Source organism: Mesoplodon mirus (genome assembly GCF_964341445.2).
Source record: "Mesoplodon mirus genome assembly, chromosome: 12".
Lineage (NCBI taxonomy): Eukaryota > Metazoa > Chordata > Mammalia > Artiodactyla > Ziphiidae > Mesoplodon > Mesoplodon mirus.
The window spans coordinates 44,799,270-44,818,580 of NC_138988.1; the positions used below are offsets into that span (position 1 = coordinate 44,799,270).

The 19,311-nt window shown below is 37.6% G+C and overlaps 1 protein-coding gene across 2 annotated transcripts in view; it reads left to right on the forward strand.

The window, feature by feature from the left end:
• The window catches only part of CTNNB1 (catenin beta 1), a 41,150-nt gene that overhangs the window by 13,354 nt on the left and 8,485 nt on the right, over positions 1-19,311 (forward strand). For both annotated transcript variants that reach the window (XM_082637800.1, XM_082637801.1), the window contains exons 2-7: positions 14,220-14,280; positions 14,719-14,946; positions 15,131-15,384; positions 15,516-15,754; positions 15,843-16,044; positions 17,195-17,339. In XM_082637800.1, coding sequence (XP_082493926.1) covers positions 14,268-14,280; positions 14,719-14,946; positions 15,131-15,384; positions 15,516-15,754; positions 15,843-16,044; positions 17,195-17,339 — 1,081 coding nt within the window. In that variant the 5' untranslated portion in view covers positions 14,220-14,267. The remainder of the gene's footprint in view (positions 1-14,219; positions 14,281-14,718; positions 14,947-15,130; positions 15,385-15,515; positions 15,755-15,842; positions 16,045-17,194; positions 17,340-19,311) is intronic.

The window sequence follows — 19,311 nt, forward strand, 5'->3', positions numbered from 1 at the left end:
AAATCACAACTTGGTAAACTGAGAAAATAATATACCAATTGGGCATTCGTATATAGCTCCAGGTTATGACTTATTTATTGGTGTATTTTTGGACTCACAATAGAACAGAGATTTAGAGTTCCTTGAAGTTCTTTGTATTGAGGTAATGGAGTAACATTTTGAAAATAAAAGTTTCCTAGCTTACTCTACTTTCTATAATATTCTGCTACTCTTCCTAAATGTAAGAGAGCCTCATAATTAGGAGACCTACTGCTATGGTAAGGCTGTCAAACGCAGCAAGATGTCCTTCTGCTTGGGAGAGTGCCATAAACTTGATATGCGTCGTGGGGGGCCGAAGGTTGCTAAAGATTAAGTTAGAATATGTGCTGTCTTAATGAATGGATGCTTTGCAAGGAGCTGATGTTAGGGTTACTCTGGGGAGTCAGGTTTATGTTTTGGGTTTTTTAGCTTGGGTTACTGACTAATGTTATATAGAGAGCTGAGTCATATAGTTTGTCTACAGCTGTAGCCCTTTGCTCTGAGGGTAGCAGCATCAGCAACGTGTATGGCACTTAAAAAAATAATACAGTGCCAAGGTTCTATCCCAGCCCTACTGATAGAAAACCGTGGGGATGGAGCCTGGTAATCTGTGTTTTTTAAAGTTCCAGGTTAGAACCTTTGGAAGGATCCGTTTGCCAGTTTAAAGGGCTCTACAAGCAAGCTTGGAGATCTTTTTAGTAAAACACAATTTCAAAGGGGGAAATTGGATGAAGGCAGTCAAAAGGTACAGGCTTCCAATTATAAGATACATAAGTACTAGGGATGTAATGTATAACATGGTAATTAACATTGCTTTATGTTATATATGGAAGCTGTTAGAGTAAATCCTAAGTTCTCATCACCAGAAAAAAATTTTTTCTATTAATTTTGTATGTATATATGAGATGATGGGTGTTTGCTAAATATACTGTGATAATCCCTTCATGATGTGTGTAAATCAAATCGTGCTGTATATCTTATACAGTATGTATTCCATTATATCTCAATAAAACTGGAAGAAAAAATTATAAACTCTGGAAAAAAAATATAAAAATAACTGTTGGAAGGTACCAAGAGAGCTGGAAAAGAAGAAGTTTGAGGAGATGAGACCCATGAAAGAAGGGAAATACACTCACTGGGTGACATCCATATTTCTAAGGCTCCTCCAATGAGAACAATCACCAATGTTTCTGGTGCAGTATGACTAGAACTCATGAAGTATCAGACATGGAGCTCAGGGTTGCCAGGATGGCTGGAAATTGAGTTGGGGGGTAGGTAGATTCACAGTGGAGGGAGTCCCAGAGGGGAGCTTCAGAATCTGTACGTAACTCCCTTCAGATCCTCGGCCTACCCTAGAAGTGTGTGTGTGTGTGTGTGTGTGTCAGAGGGGTGTGTGTGTGGCAATTCCAAGGAACTCATTTTAAAGCAATACATGGAACACTGAGAAACATGAGCAGAGATTTCAGCTTCCACCCTCACAGTGAAGAAGAGTTTGGAGCTTGGTCCTGCCAAGTTAGGGGGTCTTGGTAAACACCTCATGCTTTTCATTTGAAACCAGAGAAGGGTCACACCTTAGGAGTAAAGACGTTTCCCAGGATTAAGGTAATTTATCCTAAATCTAAGGGTAAAATCTGAAATAGATTCCTCCTAAGAAAGTGTAAAACCAAGCTCCGTAAAATTAAGGTGATTTAACTGCCTTAAAGAAGAAAACTCAACAGTCTTTAGAAGACTCCAGAAACCAGAGTCTTCACAATATATCGAATACACAATCTATAATGTATGCAATATACAATCAATAATTACTAGACATGGGATAAAATAAGAAAAAGTCACCCAAAGTCAAGAGAAAAAAAATGCTGAAATAACCCAGATGTTAGGATTTGCAGACAAAAATAAAACAAGAGGAACAAGACCAACATATAATTTATAACAGCTATAAATGAAATAAAACATGTTTAAAAAAAAGACTCTCCAACTGGGTTAAAAAAGATAACATCCAACATGATATTCAATGTATGAGGCACATTTAAAACAATTAAAACAAAGATTCAAAAGGTGAAAGAAAATTAGCAAAAATATATCAAATAATATATTAAAAAGCAGAAGTAACAGTATTTGTATCAAAGTCAGTTTGCTATAAGGAATTTAAATTCTTTGATAATCTGTACACTTTTACAGAATTTGGTATTATATCTACATCCATTGATATCTCTGTGATACATTGTTTAGTTAAAATGCTTTAGAAAACACATTTGGTATGAAGATACGTAGTACAGTTGACTCTTGAAGAACACAGGTTTGAACTGCATACATCAACTTAAACACCTTTTCCACCAATAAATAGAGTGCCTGTATTTTGATTTTACAGATCTTTAAGTGTGAGGAAAAGTTTCTGTTGGATTAGAGATCCCAATATGTGGAAGAAAACAACTAGGGTTTGAGTTTTGATTCTGTCCCATCCTTGGGCGAGTCATTTATCAGTTCCTTTGTTTCTGAGGCAAAGATAGCAGTATTCAGATTTTCTACCATGTGGGGGCTAGTGCCCCTAAACCCCCATCATGTTGTTCAAGGGTCAGCCATGTATATATCTTCAAAAATGTTCATTGAGCACTTTCTGAAAGTACCAGGTGCGTAACTGTTGAAAAATTAGACTAAAATGCGTAGAGAGAAAGTTGGAATTATTAAGACAGTAATATTCTTCATATTCCTCTGAATAAAGGTATTTATTAACTTATAATCAGAAAAAAATATATATATACACTATTGGGGGAAAAGTAAACGAAAAATCATTCTCTCTATGCCAGTAACACTAGAAATTGTTTCCAGAGAGTTAAAAAATAATACTAGGTAACTCATAATTTTTGTGTCATCATCACATCCTCTGTAGACACTGTCTCCATTGGCCAAACATGCGGGTCTAAGTGATATTAATAATCATTAATTAATAACAACAACAGTGGCTAACATTTTTTATGGGGGGAAGAAAAAGGCATATTGAAGCCATGTTCTAGTTTAGCATATACCTGATCTTAATGGCCTGATATGTTTTTCCCAAACAAATGGACTTGATGTGGCTTTCATATGTCATTTGGTCCAGTTTCATTTTTTTCACACAGCCTGCTTTTGAAAATACTCCTGGGAAAAAGGTGAGTGACTTCTCTTAGTAACCTAGTAGCCCACTTAAAAACCCTTTCTGTTGTTGGTCTTCACATTTAGGTTTAATGTACTTAGTTAAAATGTAAACTCACTTGCCTTTCGTTTGTACTTAGTGAAAGTAAGTAATAAATAGATGAAGGGTTGGCCAACTGCTGCCTACCACCTGTTTTTGTATGGCCTGAGAACTAAGAATGATTTTTATACTTCTTAATGGCTGATAAAAATCAAAAGACAGATAATATCTCATGACACGTGAAACTTATGAAATTCAAATTTGCACTTTCCATGAATAAAGTTTTATTGGAACCTAGCCATGCTCATTAGTGTGCATATTGTCTGTGGTTGCTCTCTCACTACAATAGCAGAGTTGAATAGTTGCTACAGAGAGCTTAAGGCCTGCAAAACCCTGAAATCTTTACTGTCTGGCCTTTAACAGAAGAAGTTTGCTGACTTCTGTGCTAGATGACATACGTTGTTCACAAATGAATCCTTCGTGTTCGTGAAGGCATTTAAGAAACCTCTTAGGTATATATAATTGTTGGCTTTCTGAGCCTCTATATTACATTTTAGTTGTTCTGCCTACTTTTAGAACATTTTTCTTGTTTTTTAGCACATTCAGTCCAAGTATTTAAGAGCTTAATGTGTGCTAAGCACTTTGGAAGCAGTGAGGAGCTAAAGGTACAGCACCAAGCCCTCTCAGAGTTCACTTATTGAGCTTGCCTTTTTTTTTTTTTTTTTTTTTTTTTTTTAAAGATCAGTGTGCTGGTATGGTGGGGAAGGGGAACTCTTATAACAAGTGGAGAAGAGGAAGGTTATTGTTATGGGATAAAAAGCAATGCATTTAAATTACTTCTGGAAGTCTTTGATTCCCTTCCATTAATTCTGCCTGTAGCCTGAATTTAGAGAGTAACATCTAGAAACTTTCTTGAAGTAAAATCTTCCATTTCCTTGGCATAATATACTCATGTTTGAAAATCCTGCATTTTCTTGTCAGCATTTGTGCTAGGCACAGAGTCAAAGTATGGAGTATGTACTGATTCAAATCTTAGAAATATTTTTAAATTATTTTTTTTTTGCTGTGGTTACTGTTCAAAGAATGTAGTTCTTTAGTTTTACTTATGATACTTTTATCTAAAAGTTGCTAACCCTTCTCTTGCACTTAACTGCCACAGTGATTGTTAGATACTAATAGTGTGTAACTTTGGGGTGGGGATGGGATAAATGATTTGATTGAAAGGGCATGTGACTGAGCTAAACAGACCTAGATATGAGTTTTAACAGAGCAGTTTACTAGCTCTACTCATATTAACTGCTGCTAGTCACTTTTTTCATCTGATGATTTGGGGGAATGTTATCTACTTTATGAGGTTGCTTGGGAAGATTCCATTCCTTTGTGATGCAGTTGATTTTTAGAATATTGCCACTTTAGTAGAATAAGAACTGAATGAAAAATCTCTGTTAGATTAAATTACTAAAAATAGAAATTTATTGATATAATAAAATGACATTTGCCTAAATATTTTAAAAACCTACAGTAAGTTTGATTTCTTTGCTTTTAGAAAACATTGGTTATTTTTCCTAAGAATGTCTTTTTTTTTTTAAAGCAATTTCTTTGTGCCTTGAGGTGCTAATGGTTGGCTGAGTAGTTTCCACATTTCTTTTGCAGGAAGTCCATTTTATAGGCCACTTAGCTTTTATGTTTAGAAACATTTACTTAATGCTGTATATCACTGTTTGGCTAACATAGAGTGGGCTAAATGATAGATATTTTCTTGGGCAAGTATCAATTCTAATAGCAATATATTATTTCTATACATTTTCTTTGCAAATGTGTGCAAAAATGTTTATTAAAAAGTATGCAATGCCTTGCATATTAGATATATGTTGAATTTTTTTCTATGTATTCTTTTTAACTTTTAACGGCTTCATAGTAATTCTCTACCCCTCTCAACGTGGATGATTTACAGTAGTCTCCTAACTCTTCTCCCTGCTTTGCTTTTGACCCTCGTGGTCTTTTTTTTTCCATAGAGACACTAGAGTGAACTTTAAAAATCCTAAATCACAGGTGTTAGTTATTCCAGTGGCTTCCCAGTATGTACCCTTATCCATCTGCTCCCTACCTCTTTTCATGGTTCCCTGATTTCTAGTTATACTGGTGACCTTTCAGTACTGTTTCCCTACAGGTCTTTCCTTCCTTTGCATTGGTTTTCTGCATGGAGTGTTCTGCCCCATCTTCACTTGGCTAGCTCCTCCTTCTGTGCTCCTGTCGCTTCCATCCTCATCACTCACTCTTACATAGTGTAGCCCTCCTCCCCAACTAAGTCACTCTATTCTTACCTTGTTTATTTTCTTCACAGCAGTTCTCACTCTTCAAATTATCTTGTTTTTTATTGCTTGACTCTCTAATAGTAGAATGCAGGCTTTCCTGGACGTATGACCTTGACTCTCTGACTGTTATTCACTGTTCCTGCAATGCTAGTAACATAAAAGATACTTAAATATTTGTTGAAGAGAGGAATATACATTCCATTCAATGGATACAATATTTTTTATTCATTCCCTTGTTGATGAGCATTTGGGTAATTTCCAGCTTTTTCTCTATGAATGCGTCACTGTGCAGCCCTCTTGGCATGCTTCTGTGAATATTCTGCAGAATACATTTCTATTATAAAATTGGAATTTTTATGTGAAAGTGTTTACACTTATATTTAATGGATAGTGCCAACTTACCATCCAAAAAGTTTTTGCCAGTTTAACTATATCCATCTCAGCAGTCGGTATTATCTTTTCAGTCTTACCAGTCTGATAAGCAGAAATAAATGAGTTTAAACTCTTTTGCATATGTTTATTGCTTACTTTCTATTTTTCCTTCAGTGATGGTTCCTGCCCTTTCTCTGCTGTACTTATTGATTTCTCCTCAGTTCTTTGTGTACTATGGATATTAGCCTTTAATCATATTTCACTTCTGGTGTCCAATATGTCATTTAAAAAATTACTTTATACATGGTGTTTTTTGCTTGGGATTTTAAGGTTTTATACACACACACAAATTAGCCTATCTTTTTGATTTCAGCGTTCCAAGTCATGCTTATGTTGGGCTTCTTACCATGGTTTTATTTCCATATATACCACTCTTGTATAGACCATATTTTATCCCACTGGTATTTTTTTTAACCTGTAAATATTTGGCATATGTAGGTTTAATTTTAATACAGTAAGGATGAAAAAATGGTACTTAACAAGGAAGAGTCCCTTTCTCCTAATACTATTAATCAAGTAATCCAGCTGTCTCCCACCAGTTGAAATGTCACCTTTTACATTTATTAAATTGCTACATTATGTCTGGGTGCTTTCTGATTACTATAGTCTCTTAACCATTCCTACCCCCAATAATATAATTGTTAATTGCTTTGGCTATTGATTTATAATGAATTTTAGTATCTGATAGAATTAGTCCCTTATCGTTATTTCAGTCTTTTTTTAATTATCTTCACATTTCCATTCCAAATGAATTTAAGAATCATTTTCACTCCTAAAGAAATCTAACTGAGCATTTTGTTGGGAATACATTGAATTTATAAACTAAGTCAGAGAAAACTGGCATCTTTATATAGTACAAAAAATTCTAATCAAGAACAAGACAGCTCTCCTTTAATTTTGTATGTACCTTTTTTTGTTGTTTTTATTGTTGCAATTATGAGTGAACTCTTTGTGACTGTGTTTTTCTGACTGTCCTAAATGTATATAGGAAACTAGTTTGTATATAATTTAATAACTTCATTAAAAATTTGGGTGAACTATGTTTTCTGTGCAGCTTTATCAGACTGTAAAATCCACTTAAAATGGGTATAAAAGTGTCTCTAGAATGTTAAAAATTTTTGAGTGTCCTCAGTTTAAAAGTATTTAGTCAGTCATCATTTTGTGAACTTTGAGAAACAGAATTTTCAGTTTCAAGATGTAATAGAAACAGATCCTCCCACATAACTACAACCCCTAGCCTTTTAAAATAGACTTGTAGCCTGTTTAGCTTTTGTGACTGCTACCTTTTCAAGGAGATGGACATGTTTGTTTTATTCTCATATTTGAGACTTGAGTGTGTAAGGTTTAGCTGATTTAACAAAAGTTTCTATAAAATATTCATGTTTTTTTTGGTAACTCCATTTTAATGAACTTTAAAAGATTAACATACAAAAGTATTTTAAAATCATATTTGGAGTTTTAATTATTTTATCTGAAATATTGATGTATGGCTGTTTTCTTATTTTTATTTAGTTATTTTTGCTATACAGAGTGTAGAGATTAATGTAATAAACATCCATGTACTCACCACCCAGATTAACAGATGGAATTTTGCTGTTTGTTTGATTAAACACACACACACACACACACACACACACAGCGCTAAAGAGTTGAAGCCATCTTTAATATTCTTTCGCATACTATGCCTTTTGCCCCTGAGTATTAAGAAGCTGGTGTGTGTTCTTTGTACTTTTACTACATAAACAATATGAAGTGTTGGGGTTTTTTTTTCAACTTGCATAAAATTATATTTGGAAATTATAAAAATGTGCCTGTGTCGATAAAAGCTATTCTGTATGTATTTTGAAATAGCTGTATTTTAAAATATCGATCTTACATGCACACCGGTGTTCATAGCAGCACTATTCACAATAGCCAAGACATGGAAGCAGCCTAAGTGTCCATCAGCAGATGAATGGGTAAAGAAGATGTGGTGTGTGTGTATATATATATATATATACACACACACATACACACAGTGTGTGCATGTGTATATGTGTGTGTGTATGCATGCAATGGAATACTACTCAACCATAAAAAAGAATGAAATAATGTTATTTGCCGCAACATGGATGGACCTAGAGTTTATCATACTAAGTGAAGTAAGTTAGAGAAAGACAGGTATCATATGATATAACTTATATGTGGAATCTAAAAAAATGATACAAATCAACTTATTTACAAAACAGAAACAGACTCACAGACATAGTTACCAAAGGGGAAAAGGGTTACCAAAGAGGAAAGGGGAGGGGGAGTATGGTATTAACAGATACATACCACTGTATATAAAATAGATAAAAACAACAAGGGTTTACTGTATAGCACAGGGAACTATATTCAATATCTTATAATAACCTATAATGGAAAAGAATCTGAAGCTGTACACCTGAAATTAACACAATATTTTAAGTCAACTATAGTTTAAAAAATTTTTTTAAATTAAATAAAATTGAAAAAGATCCGTCTTTTTGGTAGCTTATATTAGTATAAGCTGGAGAAAAACAGTTTCTACTTTTTGTAGTAATTTGTTCTTAGAGTGGAAAAAGTGAAAATTTGTCTTAAAACATTTTTTTTTTCCTGACGGATCAGAACTATTTTAGGATTGTGTTTATTGACCAGAGATTCTGTGTGCAGTTACTCATCAGTGAGACTAATGATATATCATACATGTAAAGGATATTGCCATAATTGAATTATTTTAAGTAGTAAAATCATATTCTCAGACACACACAGTTGGTTTAAATGTGCTCTATCAGCGATTATTCAAGTGACTTCTTATGCATGACATATGCATGTACTGCATAAAAATGTTAAAAGGACGACATAAAAATCTGGCAAGACAAACGGCTACAAGTAGGGGAAAAATTAAGCATTCAGTCTTCTCAGAATTTAGAAAAACTTGTAGGGTGGGGTGGTGGTATATACATTAGATGGGTGGACATAGCTATTAAAAGTTGTCCGAGGGCTTCCCTGGTGGCACAGTGGTTGGGAGTCCGCCTGCCAATGCAGGGGACACGGGTTCAAGCCCTGGTCCGTGAAGATCCCACATCCTGTGGAGCAGCTAAGCCCGTGCGCCACAACTACTGAGCCTGTGCTCTAGAGCCCGCAAGCCACAATTACTTGAGCCCATGTGCCACGGCTACTGAAGCCCACACACCAGAGCCCATGCTCTGCAGCAAGTGAAGCCACCGCAGTGAGAAGCCTGCGCGCTGCAACGACTAGTAGCCCCCACTCCTCGCAACAAGAGAAAAGCCCGCACACAGCAACAAAGACCCAGCGCAGCCAAAAAAAAAAAAAAACGTTGTCCAAGATAACAGTTGACGCTTGATAGGCCCTTGGTAAGGTGGTCACTAGTACAGTGCCTTCTTTGAAAACTGTATCAATTTATGCTCCATCAGTATTTTGGAGCTATGTATCAAAAGCCTTAAAACTTAAAAGTTCCTATTCTTTAACCCAATAATTGAAGCAGTCCTTAGGTGGAAGGGAGGTGGAAGAAATTAAGAGAACTATTTATATGCAAAGATATTTTTTCAGCGTTGTTTGAATAGCAAACTAAATAGGAGAGACAAACTAAATATTCAAGAATGGGAGGTGTAGTTAAATTATAGTATAGACCTATGATACAGTACAGATAATATTTGGTAAGGGTCTACAACAAGGAATTGGCTTTTATATTAAAAAAAAACTAACAGTAAATTTAACAGAATACCAAATATAACAATGTCATTATTATGGGAATGCCAAAGGAAAATACCATTTTATACTAAGCATATATTATTTTATGGATGAGGTAGAAGACTAAAATGAAAGAAGGAAAATGATCAGGAACATCCTAATTTTCCCTAGCCACAGTTCAGATTTCTAGTAGCCATTTTTGTACCTACATATTTAAAGATAATACCAGGAGTATCAATCTAGGTGTTTCAGAGGAGCGCAAGTGTCATTAAATGTTTGTTTTTTATTGCCCAGTTCGGGGAAGACCCCTCCCAGGACATGGACTCACACACACGCACACAGCTGAGGAGTAAAAGCAGAAAGGAAACTAGAGTAAGTTGTGACTTAAAAGTGTTAGTGTTGAATAAAAAGTGGTGAGACAGGAAGATTTGAGGAGACTATAAATTTTTAAATGGCAAGGTATTAGTAGTGACAGTTAATAAAAATGCATATGTATGTGCTTTTAGATTTACAAAATAGACTTTAGTAAGAAATTTTTTCTGATTCCTGAGAGTATATCAAAAGTTTTTCGTGCACTTTCTTACTAGATTCTTGGAAAAGTTAATTGTTAGCATGAACAGCCAGTAATCTATTATAAACTGGTTTTATAATCTGTTTTATAGCAAAGGTACTTGTAGTTAGTAGTACTCAAACTTTTTGAAATCCAAGGTAATTAAGATAATTTTGTGTTGATAGGTGATATCTATATTGCGTCAAGATTTCTCATGTAGATTTTGACCGAAGGCCACTTAAAGTACAAAAGGTGAAGTAGAGCCCCCAACAATCATTTTTTTTTTTTTTTTTTTTTTGCGGTAGGCGGGCCTCTCACCGTTGTGGCCTCTCCCGTTGCGGAGCACAGGCTCGGACGCGCAGGCTCAACGGCCATGGCTCACGGGCCCAGCCGCTCCGTGGCATGTGGGATCCTCCTGGACCGGGGCACAGAACCCACGTCCCCTGCATCGGCAGGCAGACTCTCAACCACTGTGCCACCAGGGAAGCCCCAACAATCATTTTGAAGTCAGCTCTAAGGCTAATCTTTTGTAATAATGTTGTGGTATGTAAGAAAATATCGTTACTTTTTATAGCCACATAATGTACTAATGTATGTAATTTACTTTAAAATCATTCTGTAGGAAGGCACCAATATGGCACAGTATTAATAATTGTTAAGTATAGGTGATGTGTGCATTATAAAGTTGTGTCCACTTTTCTGCATATTTGAAAAATTTCATAATAAGAAAAAAGAAAAACCTAGCATGCTTAAGTAGTCTTGTTAGAAAAGCTGAAGGAAAAATTACTCATAGTAATACTTTGAATAAGGTATGGTATAGGATGAACTTCCTCCTTAGATTGAAATTATTATATGTAATGGATATATATTCTAAACCTTATAGAGTTTAAATCAGAAATAGATGAATTTTGAGGTGTTCTTTACAAAATGTATAATTGGAAAAGAGTATATGTTAAGCAAAAAGAGAAAAATAAAAGGAAGTGTGCAGGTATCCATTACCTCATTAGACTGGATAAGTTGGTGATCCCCCAGCACCCTCTTTCTTTGTCAGAGCACCACTTGGTGGTGATAAAGCTGTCAGGACACACAGCATTCTAAATGTAGTCTATAGTTGTGGTCACTTGCGTCTGGGAACATTTAGTACTTCATGTTTTTTTTTTAAAGCATTATACCCCCTTTATCTTGATTGGTACATAGTGGGCTTTTCCCCATTTTTGTTTCTCATAATTCTTTTTGAAGTTGGAGCTTTGATCCCCTGAGTTAGTTGATCCTCTTGTTTCTTCTCTTGTATTCTGTGTGTCTTTCTCCTTTATGCTCTAGGAGTTTTTCTCAATTTCAGTTATCTATTGAACTTTTCATTTTTATTTATTCTCTCCAATTTTTATGAGGGTAATAAAGTGAAACATTCTGTTTCCCTCCCTGCCTTACCCCGATTTTAAAGTTTTGTTTCTCTGGAGTCTGGTTTTCCTGAAGTCTTTGATAAGCCTTAGTTGATTAGGAGCTCTAGGCCCTTAATGTATGGCAGGGTGTAGTAGAGGGGAGCCAGCCCTTGGGCTGAAAGCTCTGCCGAGAGGAAGAATAGGAAAGCTTTCCTTTGGGGCAAGATTCTGCCGTAGTTCTCTGGGTAGGATATTCAATTTCTTCAGGAAATATTTCTCAAATTTTAGGTAAATTTGGATTTGTCTGCAGATCAGTGTAGGGGTGAGTTGGTATATACTGCTGCTTATGTAGATCCCCATTTTCATTCCTACTTTTTACTTCTTGCTGATTGACACTTGGCCTCCCTCACTTCAGAGGGTTGCCATGAAGAGCAAGAATAATTTTTATGTATGTTGCTTAAGTTTGAAAGTGCTATAAAAAAATAATAGTACTAAGATGTCCCCAACATGCAAATAGATGTTGTAAGTTTGGAACATGAACTTGCTTTTTTCCATAAAATCATTATAATCTAAGTCAAGTTACTAGGTCAGCCCACATAAGTAGATTTTACCCAGTAATTTGGCTAATATGTTTTGCCTTTGTCTCAACAAGGAAAAAAAAACACTATATTTTTTTTTCTTGATGCCAGATACATCAAAACACTTCTTAAACAGCTGCACCTGTAGATGTGACTGGTTGGTTTTTGAGTCCTGTGGCATTGGCCAGAGGAGAAGCTCAGTGTAAAACATGTTTTAAGTCCCCTTCCCTGGAAATATATTGGGAGCTGGAGTGGGGAACCCATTTTTCAGAGGGGTGGAGAAATGGTTAAATAGCCATTCTCAAAGATAAGCAAAAGATAAGGACTAAAATACAGCCATCAGTGGACAGAGAACCTTGGTTTCTTCCATCGTAGTATTTCTCAACATATGGCCTGCAGATCACTTTCTGCATCCTTAGAATGTTCATTAAAAGTGCAGGTTTCGGGCTTCCCTGGTGGCGCAGCGGTTGAGAATCCACCTGCCGATGCAGGGGACACGGGTTTGTGCCCCGGTCCGGGAAGATCCCACATGCAGCGGAGCGGCTAGGCCCGTGAGCCATGGCCGATGGGCCTGCACGTCCGGAGCCTGTGCTCCGCAACGGGAGAGGCCACAACAGTGAGAGGCCCACGTACCGCCAAAAAAAAAAAAAAAAAAAAAAAAAAGTGCAGGTTTCTACACACCCCTTCCCATCCTATTGAATCGAAACAATAAACACATAATCCTACTTAGTACATGATTTTAAAATATAAGTTTCTTGTTGACAGGAATCACCTTTGTTATTTTCTGTCCTTCACTTTGCCTTGTAAGTAAATCATCAGTTGTTCCTACTGTGTACGATAAAACAATTGTGTCCACAACTCTTGTCAGCTTTAGGTGTCAAGTGATCTTTGTGGTTATAAAAAGCTAGTTTTGGAAGAACAAATCCAGGAATAATCAACACATGCTTCCTTTACATAGATAAAATAGGACTTTAGAGTACAGTTTCCAACTGCATTATATTAAACACATTTAAACTTTTTTGGACACTGATAGAAAACACAGTTCACACTTAAATATCTTAGTCCACGTTGGTAATTTACATCTAATTTTTAATTTGTAGTGCAAGAGGAACTTGTTTGGGGCAGACTATGTAATAAAGGAAGTTTGGTTATTAGGAATATCTACAGACCATGAGCCCTTAAACTGGTCTCATTTGCAAATAGCTCCCTGTGTAATTCAGTGTTTTCCTGAATATTACACAAAAATGCCAAAATGCAGACATAAATTAGATGCTAAGATTTTTTAATATATATGTGAATGATTTTTACATTGATCAAAGCATTCACTTGTATTTATAATAAATCATTGCTATAAAATTGAACTTAGAAAAGTTTGACTAAAAAAGGTGCTTTTCATTTGTGTTGCAAACTTTAATTTGAGAAGTAATTTTACTTCTTAGTAAAAAATCTGAAATCTACTGTTCTGATCCAGTCACCACACATAAAATACCTTATGAAGGTATTTAAATATAATATAATTGTATTATATCAGAAAAGAAAACAGTAACAACTGACCCATTAAATGAAAATTTGGTGGTTTTTTTTTTTTTAATTTGGTGTTTTTAAAATCCCACTGGACCTCTATTGTCCAAAGAAGCCCTATGATGAATTTTTCCGTGAAAGAAATTAAAAAGGGAGAGGAGAGGACTTTTGGAGCTCAAGGAGGAGTTGATTTTGAATAGCTGTTTCCCCTCCCTGGCTTTCATCAGTAGAGTGCTTATGCTTTCTTTGTCATCTTCAGTAATTTTGCTTTTTTGACATCCTGTGTATCTGTAATTTATATTTCTCCTGAAAAGAGGTGCTTGTTAAAGAGAAGTTTTCACTTAGAAGTTTGGCAATGATAGAGCTGTGGTTGAAGTGTTTGGAGGAGACCATGAGGTCTGTGTTTCACTATATCACATGGTAGAAGATGACTTGGGGCTTTTTGTGGATGTAGTCCATGATGTTTGACAGGCCATCCTAGTGACTTATGAGTATTAAAATCAAACAATTTTAAATCCTAATGACTTTGATTAACTCTTTTAGGGTCTCTGAAGTACACCATACTACGGTTTTGAAAATCTCGCGTGGACAATGGCTACCCAAGGTTTGTATCATAGTCTTTAGTTACTGAATTGGGGCTCTGCTTCATTGCCATTAACCCAGTCTGGCTCAGATTCCCCTGCTTTCCTCTCTCCCTGCTTACTTGTCAGGCTACCTTTTGCTCCATTTTCTGCTCACTCCTCCTAATGGCTTGGTGAAATAGCAAACAAGCCACCAGCAGGAATCTAGTCTGGATGACTGCTTCTGGAGCCTGGATGCAGTACCATTCTTCACTGATTCAGTGAGTAACTGTTAGGTGGTCTCCTAAGAGTACAGATTTTTCATCACTGAGCTGGTCCTGGCCATCATTCTGTTATCCTTGGCTGTCTTTCAGACTTGACTATTTCTAAAAAGATTTCAGTGAGTCATATCATAGATTTTTATTTTCAAATTAAGGTAACATTTCCCTGGTAGTAATACTAGTGCTGTTTGATTTTTATAGCTGACTTGATGGAGCTGGACATGGCCATGGAGCCAGACAGAAAGGCAGCTGTTAGTCACTGGCAGCAACAATCTTACCTGGACTCTGGAATCCATTCCGGTGCCACTACCACAGCTCCTTCTCTGAGTGGTAAAGGCAATCCTGAGGAAGAAGATGTGGATACCACCCAAGTCCTGTATGAGTGGGAGCAGGGATTTTCTCAGTCCTTCACTCAAGAACAAGTAGCTGGTAAGAGTATTATTGCCTTACTGAAAGTCAGAATGCAGTTTTGAGAATTCTAATAAAAGTTAGTGTATAATATGGTGTGGTAAAGAGAAGGGAGTGATTTCAGTATCACCTTGACTGTTTAGGATAGCACATACTTGGTGAATGCTGAGCTATGGATAGTGAGTGTTGACTTTACCTATTCCAGATATCGATGGACAGTATGCAATGACTCGAGCTCAGAGGGTACGAGCTGCTATGTTCCCTGAGACATTAGATGAGGGCATGCAGATCCCATCTACACAGTTTGATGCTGCTCATCCCACTAATGTCCAGCGTCTGGCTGAACCATCACAGATGCTGAAACATGCAGTTGTAAATTTGATTAACTATCAAGATGATGCAGAACTTGCCACACGTGCAATCCCTGAATTGACAAAACTGCTAAATGATGAAGACCAGGTAAGTAGTGACATGGCTAGCTTTTTAATCTGCTTTGAAGGAAACTCCCAAGGAACTAGTCTTATAATATCTACCCAGCATCAGTATTTGAAAACTGGAAAATGACGTCTCTTAATTCCTGTACATTATAGGTGGTGGTTAATAAGGCTGCAGTTATGGTCCATCAGCTTTCTAAAAAGGAAGCTTCCAGACACGCCATCATGCGTTCTCCTCAGATGGTGTCTGCTATTGTACGCACCATGCAGAATACAAATGATGTGGAGACGGCTCGCTGTACTGCTGGGACCTTGCACAATCTTTCCCATCATCGTGAGGGCTTGCTGGCCATCTTTAAGTCTGGGGGCATTCCTGCCCTGGTGAAGATGCTTGGGTAAGAAAACATGGTCAGAATGCTCCAAGCTCAGAAGGAGAAGAGTGCAATCACAACATTTCTGATGAGACTTTTTTCTTCTTCCCAGTTCACCAGTGGATTCTGTATTGTTTTATGCCATTACAACTCTCCACAACCTTTTATTGCATCAGGAAGGAGCTAAAATGGCAGTGCGTTTAGCTGGCGGGCTGCAGAAAATGGTTGCCTTGCTCAACAAAACAAATGTTAAATTCTTGGCTATTACAACAGACTGCCTTCAGATTTTAGCTTATGGCAATCAAGAAAGCAAGGTAAAGGAATTGTACTGAATGTGGTTGACATGGAGCATGGGAGACCCCCAATGTCATGTCCTTCTATGGATTTTGGCAAATTCATTGTATGCCTCACCCTTTGTATATATCCTAGAAAAGTTGGACATCTCTATTTCTTTAAATATTTGAGTTGTCAGTATGAAACGCACTATGCTAGGTGATAGGGATATAGCATGCAAGCTTCTCTTAAAGCTTTCATTCTTGGGTGGAAGAGAGACACTGAAATAATTCCCTAATTACTATTTAATTCGTGTGTTAGGGGGAAGTAAAGGGGCTATGAGAGCATGTAAATGAACCAGAGGTTCATTTTGAGGGTTCTTTTGAGGGTTCAAGCAGATTTCTTGGAGAAAGTGATAGTTGAGTTTAGCTCTTAAGGTTAAGAAGGGATTGATTAAGGTGAATGAAGGTTAGGGAGAGGAAATGGCATCTTTGACAGTTCTGCTGAGGGAGGAGCAGGGCAAGATTTGGAAATTCAAGAAATGCAAAGAGTAAGGAAGAGGAAGTGTGTGAGGTGAGACTGTTGATAGGGCAGATCCTGCAGGGCTTAGTGGAACATGTTAAAAGAATAATGGGAAACAGTTTTTAGCAGAGGCCTGAAGTGATGAGATGTGTTTTCAGAAGATCGGGGTAGAGTCACGAGGTGGGGGTGTGCGGGGGAGTAAAGGGCAAGAATGACTATTTTATGCTGTCTCTTTTTGAGGTGGTTATGATGAGGAAAAGCAAAGAGCCAGATCATTAAGAGTTTTTAAGTGCCCGTTCTGGTTCACATTTTCACTCAAACACGTTGGCTTTGATGTAACTTGTGTATCTGGGCATTACTGTTTCATACCAACACGGTGTTTGGTTGTTCTTGTTTTTCCTTTTACTATGATCAGTGTGGGAAGAAGTAAATTGGGCCAGAGTTTATATATTTTTGGGAGGACTGGGGTGCATGAATTTGAGTGAGATGTTGTAGAAGGAGGGGTTAACTAGGGCCCCAGTATGGGGGTCTAGCTAATGATGACCAGGAATATATTTAAGTCATTAAGCTGGCTGAAATTCTTGTATAATAAAATAGGTTGGTAATAGTAGCTTTTCTCAGGCATTTGATCAAGATTCCATGACTAACAATATATACACATCTTTCTAGCTGATCATTTTGGCTAGTGGTGGACCTCAAGCTTTAGTGAATATAATGAGGACCTATACCTATGAGAAACTACTGTGGACCACAAGCAGAGTACTGAAGGTGCTGTCTGTCTGCTCTAGTAATAAGCCGGCTATTGTAGAAGCTGGTAAGTATACTTGTCTATTCTGGGTTCTCATGTTTGCAGCACGTGTAGTTCTAATTAGATTACCTTTCTTAGGAAAAGGGTGATAGAATGGATCTTAAAAGGCTGAAAGTAGATGGTCCTATTCAGTTTGAAGCCAAAGTTACATTCAGACAAAGTGTATGTTCTGCTTGACACCTCCTTTGGTGCTTATTCAAGCCTAGTTTAGGCAGTGTTCATATTACCCATCAAAAATGATGGCTAGGGGCTTCCCTGGTGGCACAGTGGTTGAGAGTCCGCCTGGCGATGCAGGGGACACGGGTTTGTGCCCCGGTCCGGGAAGATCCCACATGCCGCGGAGCGGCTGGGCCCGTGAGTCATGGCCGCTGAGCCTGTGCGTCTGGAGCCTGTGCTCCGCAACGGGAGAGGCCACAGCAGTGAGAGGCCTGCGTACCGCAAAAAAAAAAAAAAAAAAGATGGCTAATACTTGGCTTGATAACAGCTATTCCAGAAATACCTGGAATGCATGCAAAAAATACAGATTTATAGACTTATTTAATCAGAATCCCTGGAGTGTTGAGGCGACAAGAGAGTCAGTAGGTAGCTGGAAATGTATGGGGCTGGAGGCCTAGGAATCTTGATTTTTAGAAGTTCCTTAGGTTATTCTGATGCTCATTTGTTTATTCTGAAAATATTCAGCCCCTGTGTTTCAAGCACTGTAATAAGCACATGGTATACAATGGATAACAAAATAGGTATGGTCCCTGTATTTATTCTTATAGGTGGTAAATGTGACAAAAATATACAAAAAGATGGAGTGATCACATTGGAATGAATGTTACAAGAGAAATGAACAGCAAGCAAATAGTGATACAGAATTAATGGGGAGGGAAGGGGCTTCCCTGAGAGGGGGATGTTAAGTGAAATTGCAGAATGAGAAGGTGTAAGCTATATGAGAAGGATTAAGTGCCTTCCAGATGGTCCTGAAGGTAGCAAAGAAATTGTTGAGTTCTAGGTGCTGAGGAGAAAGTCTGTGTAACTAGAACCTAGTGAGTAATGGGATGAATAGCTCAGGATGAGGGTAATGAGCTAGAGCCAGGCAGGGCTATATTGTGCAGGAGTTTCTAGGTCCCTGGAAGATGTTTATTCATGCTTTATTCCAGCTTTGGAAACACAGGTGTAGAATGCTTAGTTCAATTTGAAATACTAGGTGGGATCCAAATCCTAAAGGGCTCCTGAAGCTTATGCTAAAGCATATGGTCTTTATCTTTTTTTTTTTTTCATTATTTATTTTTGGCTGCGTTGGGTCTTCATTGCTGTGCGCGGGCTTTCTCTAGTTGCGGCGACTCGTCCTTGTGGTGCGCGGGCTTCTCACTGCGGTGTTTTCTCTTGTTGCGGAGCATGGGCTTTAGGCGCGTGGGCTTCAGCAGTTGTGATGCAAGGGCTCAGTAGTTGTAGCTCACGGGCTCTAGAGCACAGGCTCAGTAGTTGTGGTGCATGGGCTTAGTTGCTCTACAGCAGGTGGGATCTTCCTGGACCAGAGCTTCAACCCGTGTCCCCTGCATTGGCAGGCAGATTCTTAACCACTGCACCACCAGCGAAGTCCCTGGTCTTTATAATGAGAAGCTATTGATGGCTGTTGAGCAGTGGCACAGCATCACGATGAGGTGTTGGGAATATTAATACTAGCATCGTATGACAGTTCAAATGACTAAAGGCGAGCAGACCAGGCCACTGGGATGTGTTATAGGCTTCTAGGAATGAAGTCATTAGATACTAAAAATACATAGCAAAGGATGAATGTTATTTGAGTTGACATATTCAAAGTGACTAAAAGTCAGTAGGTAGCTGGCAATGTATGCTATTGGAATGCAAGGGAAGACTGGGCTGGGATAGAGATTTGGGAGTTGCCCTCTTAGTGTATGTGAGTAAGGGCTACATACTTACTAGCGGGGATAGGAAGAGGCGGGGGTGCCTCTAAGCTATCTGCACTGGA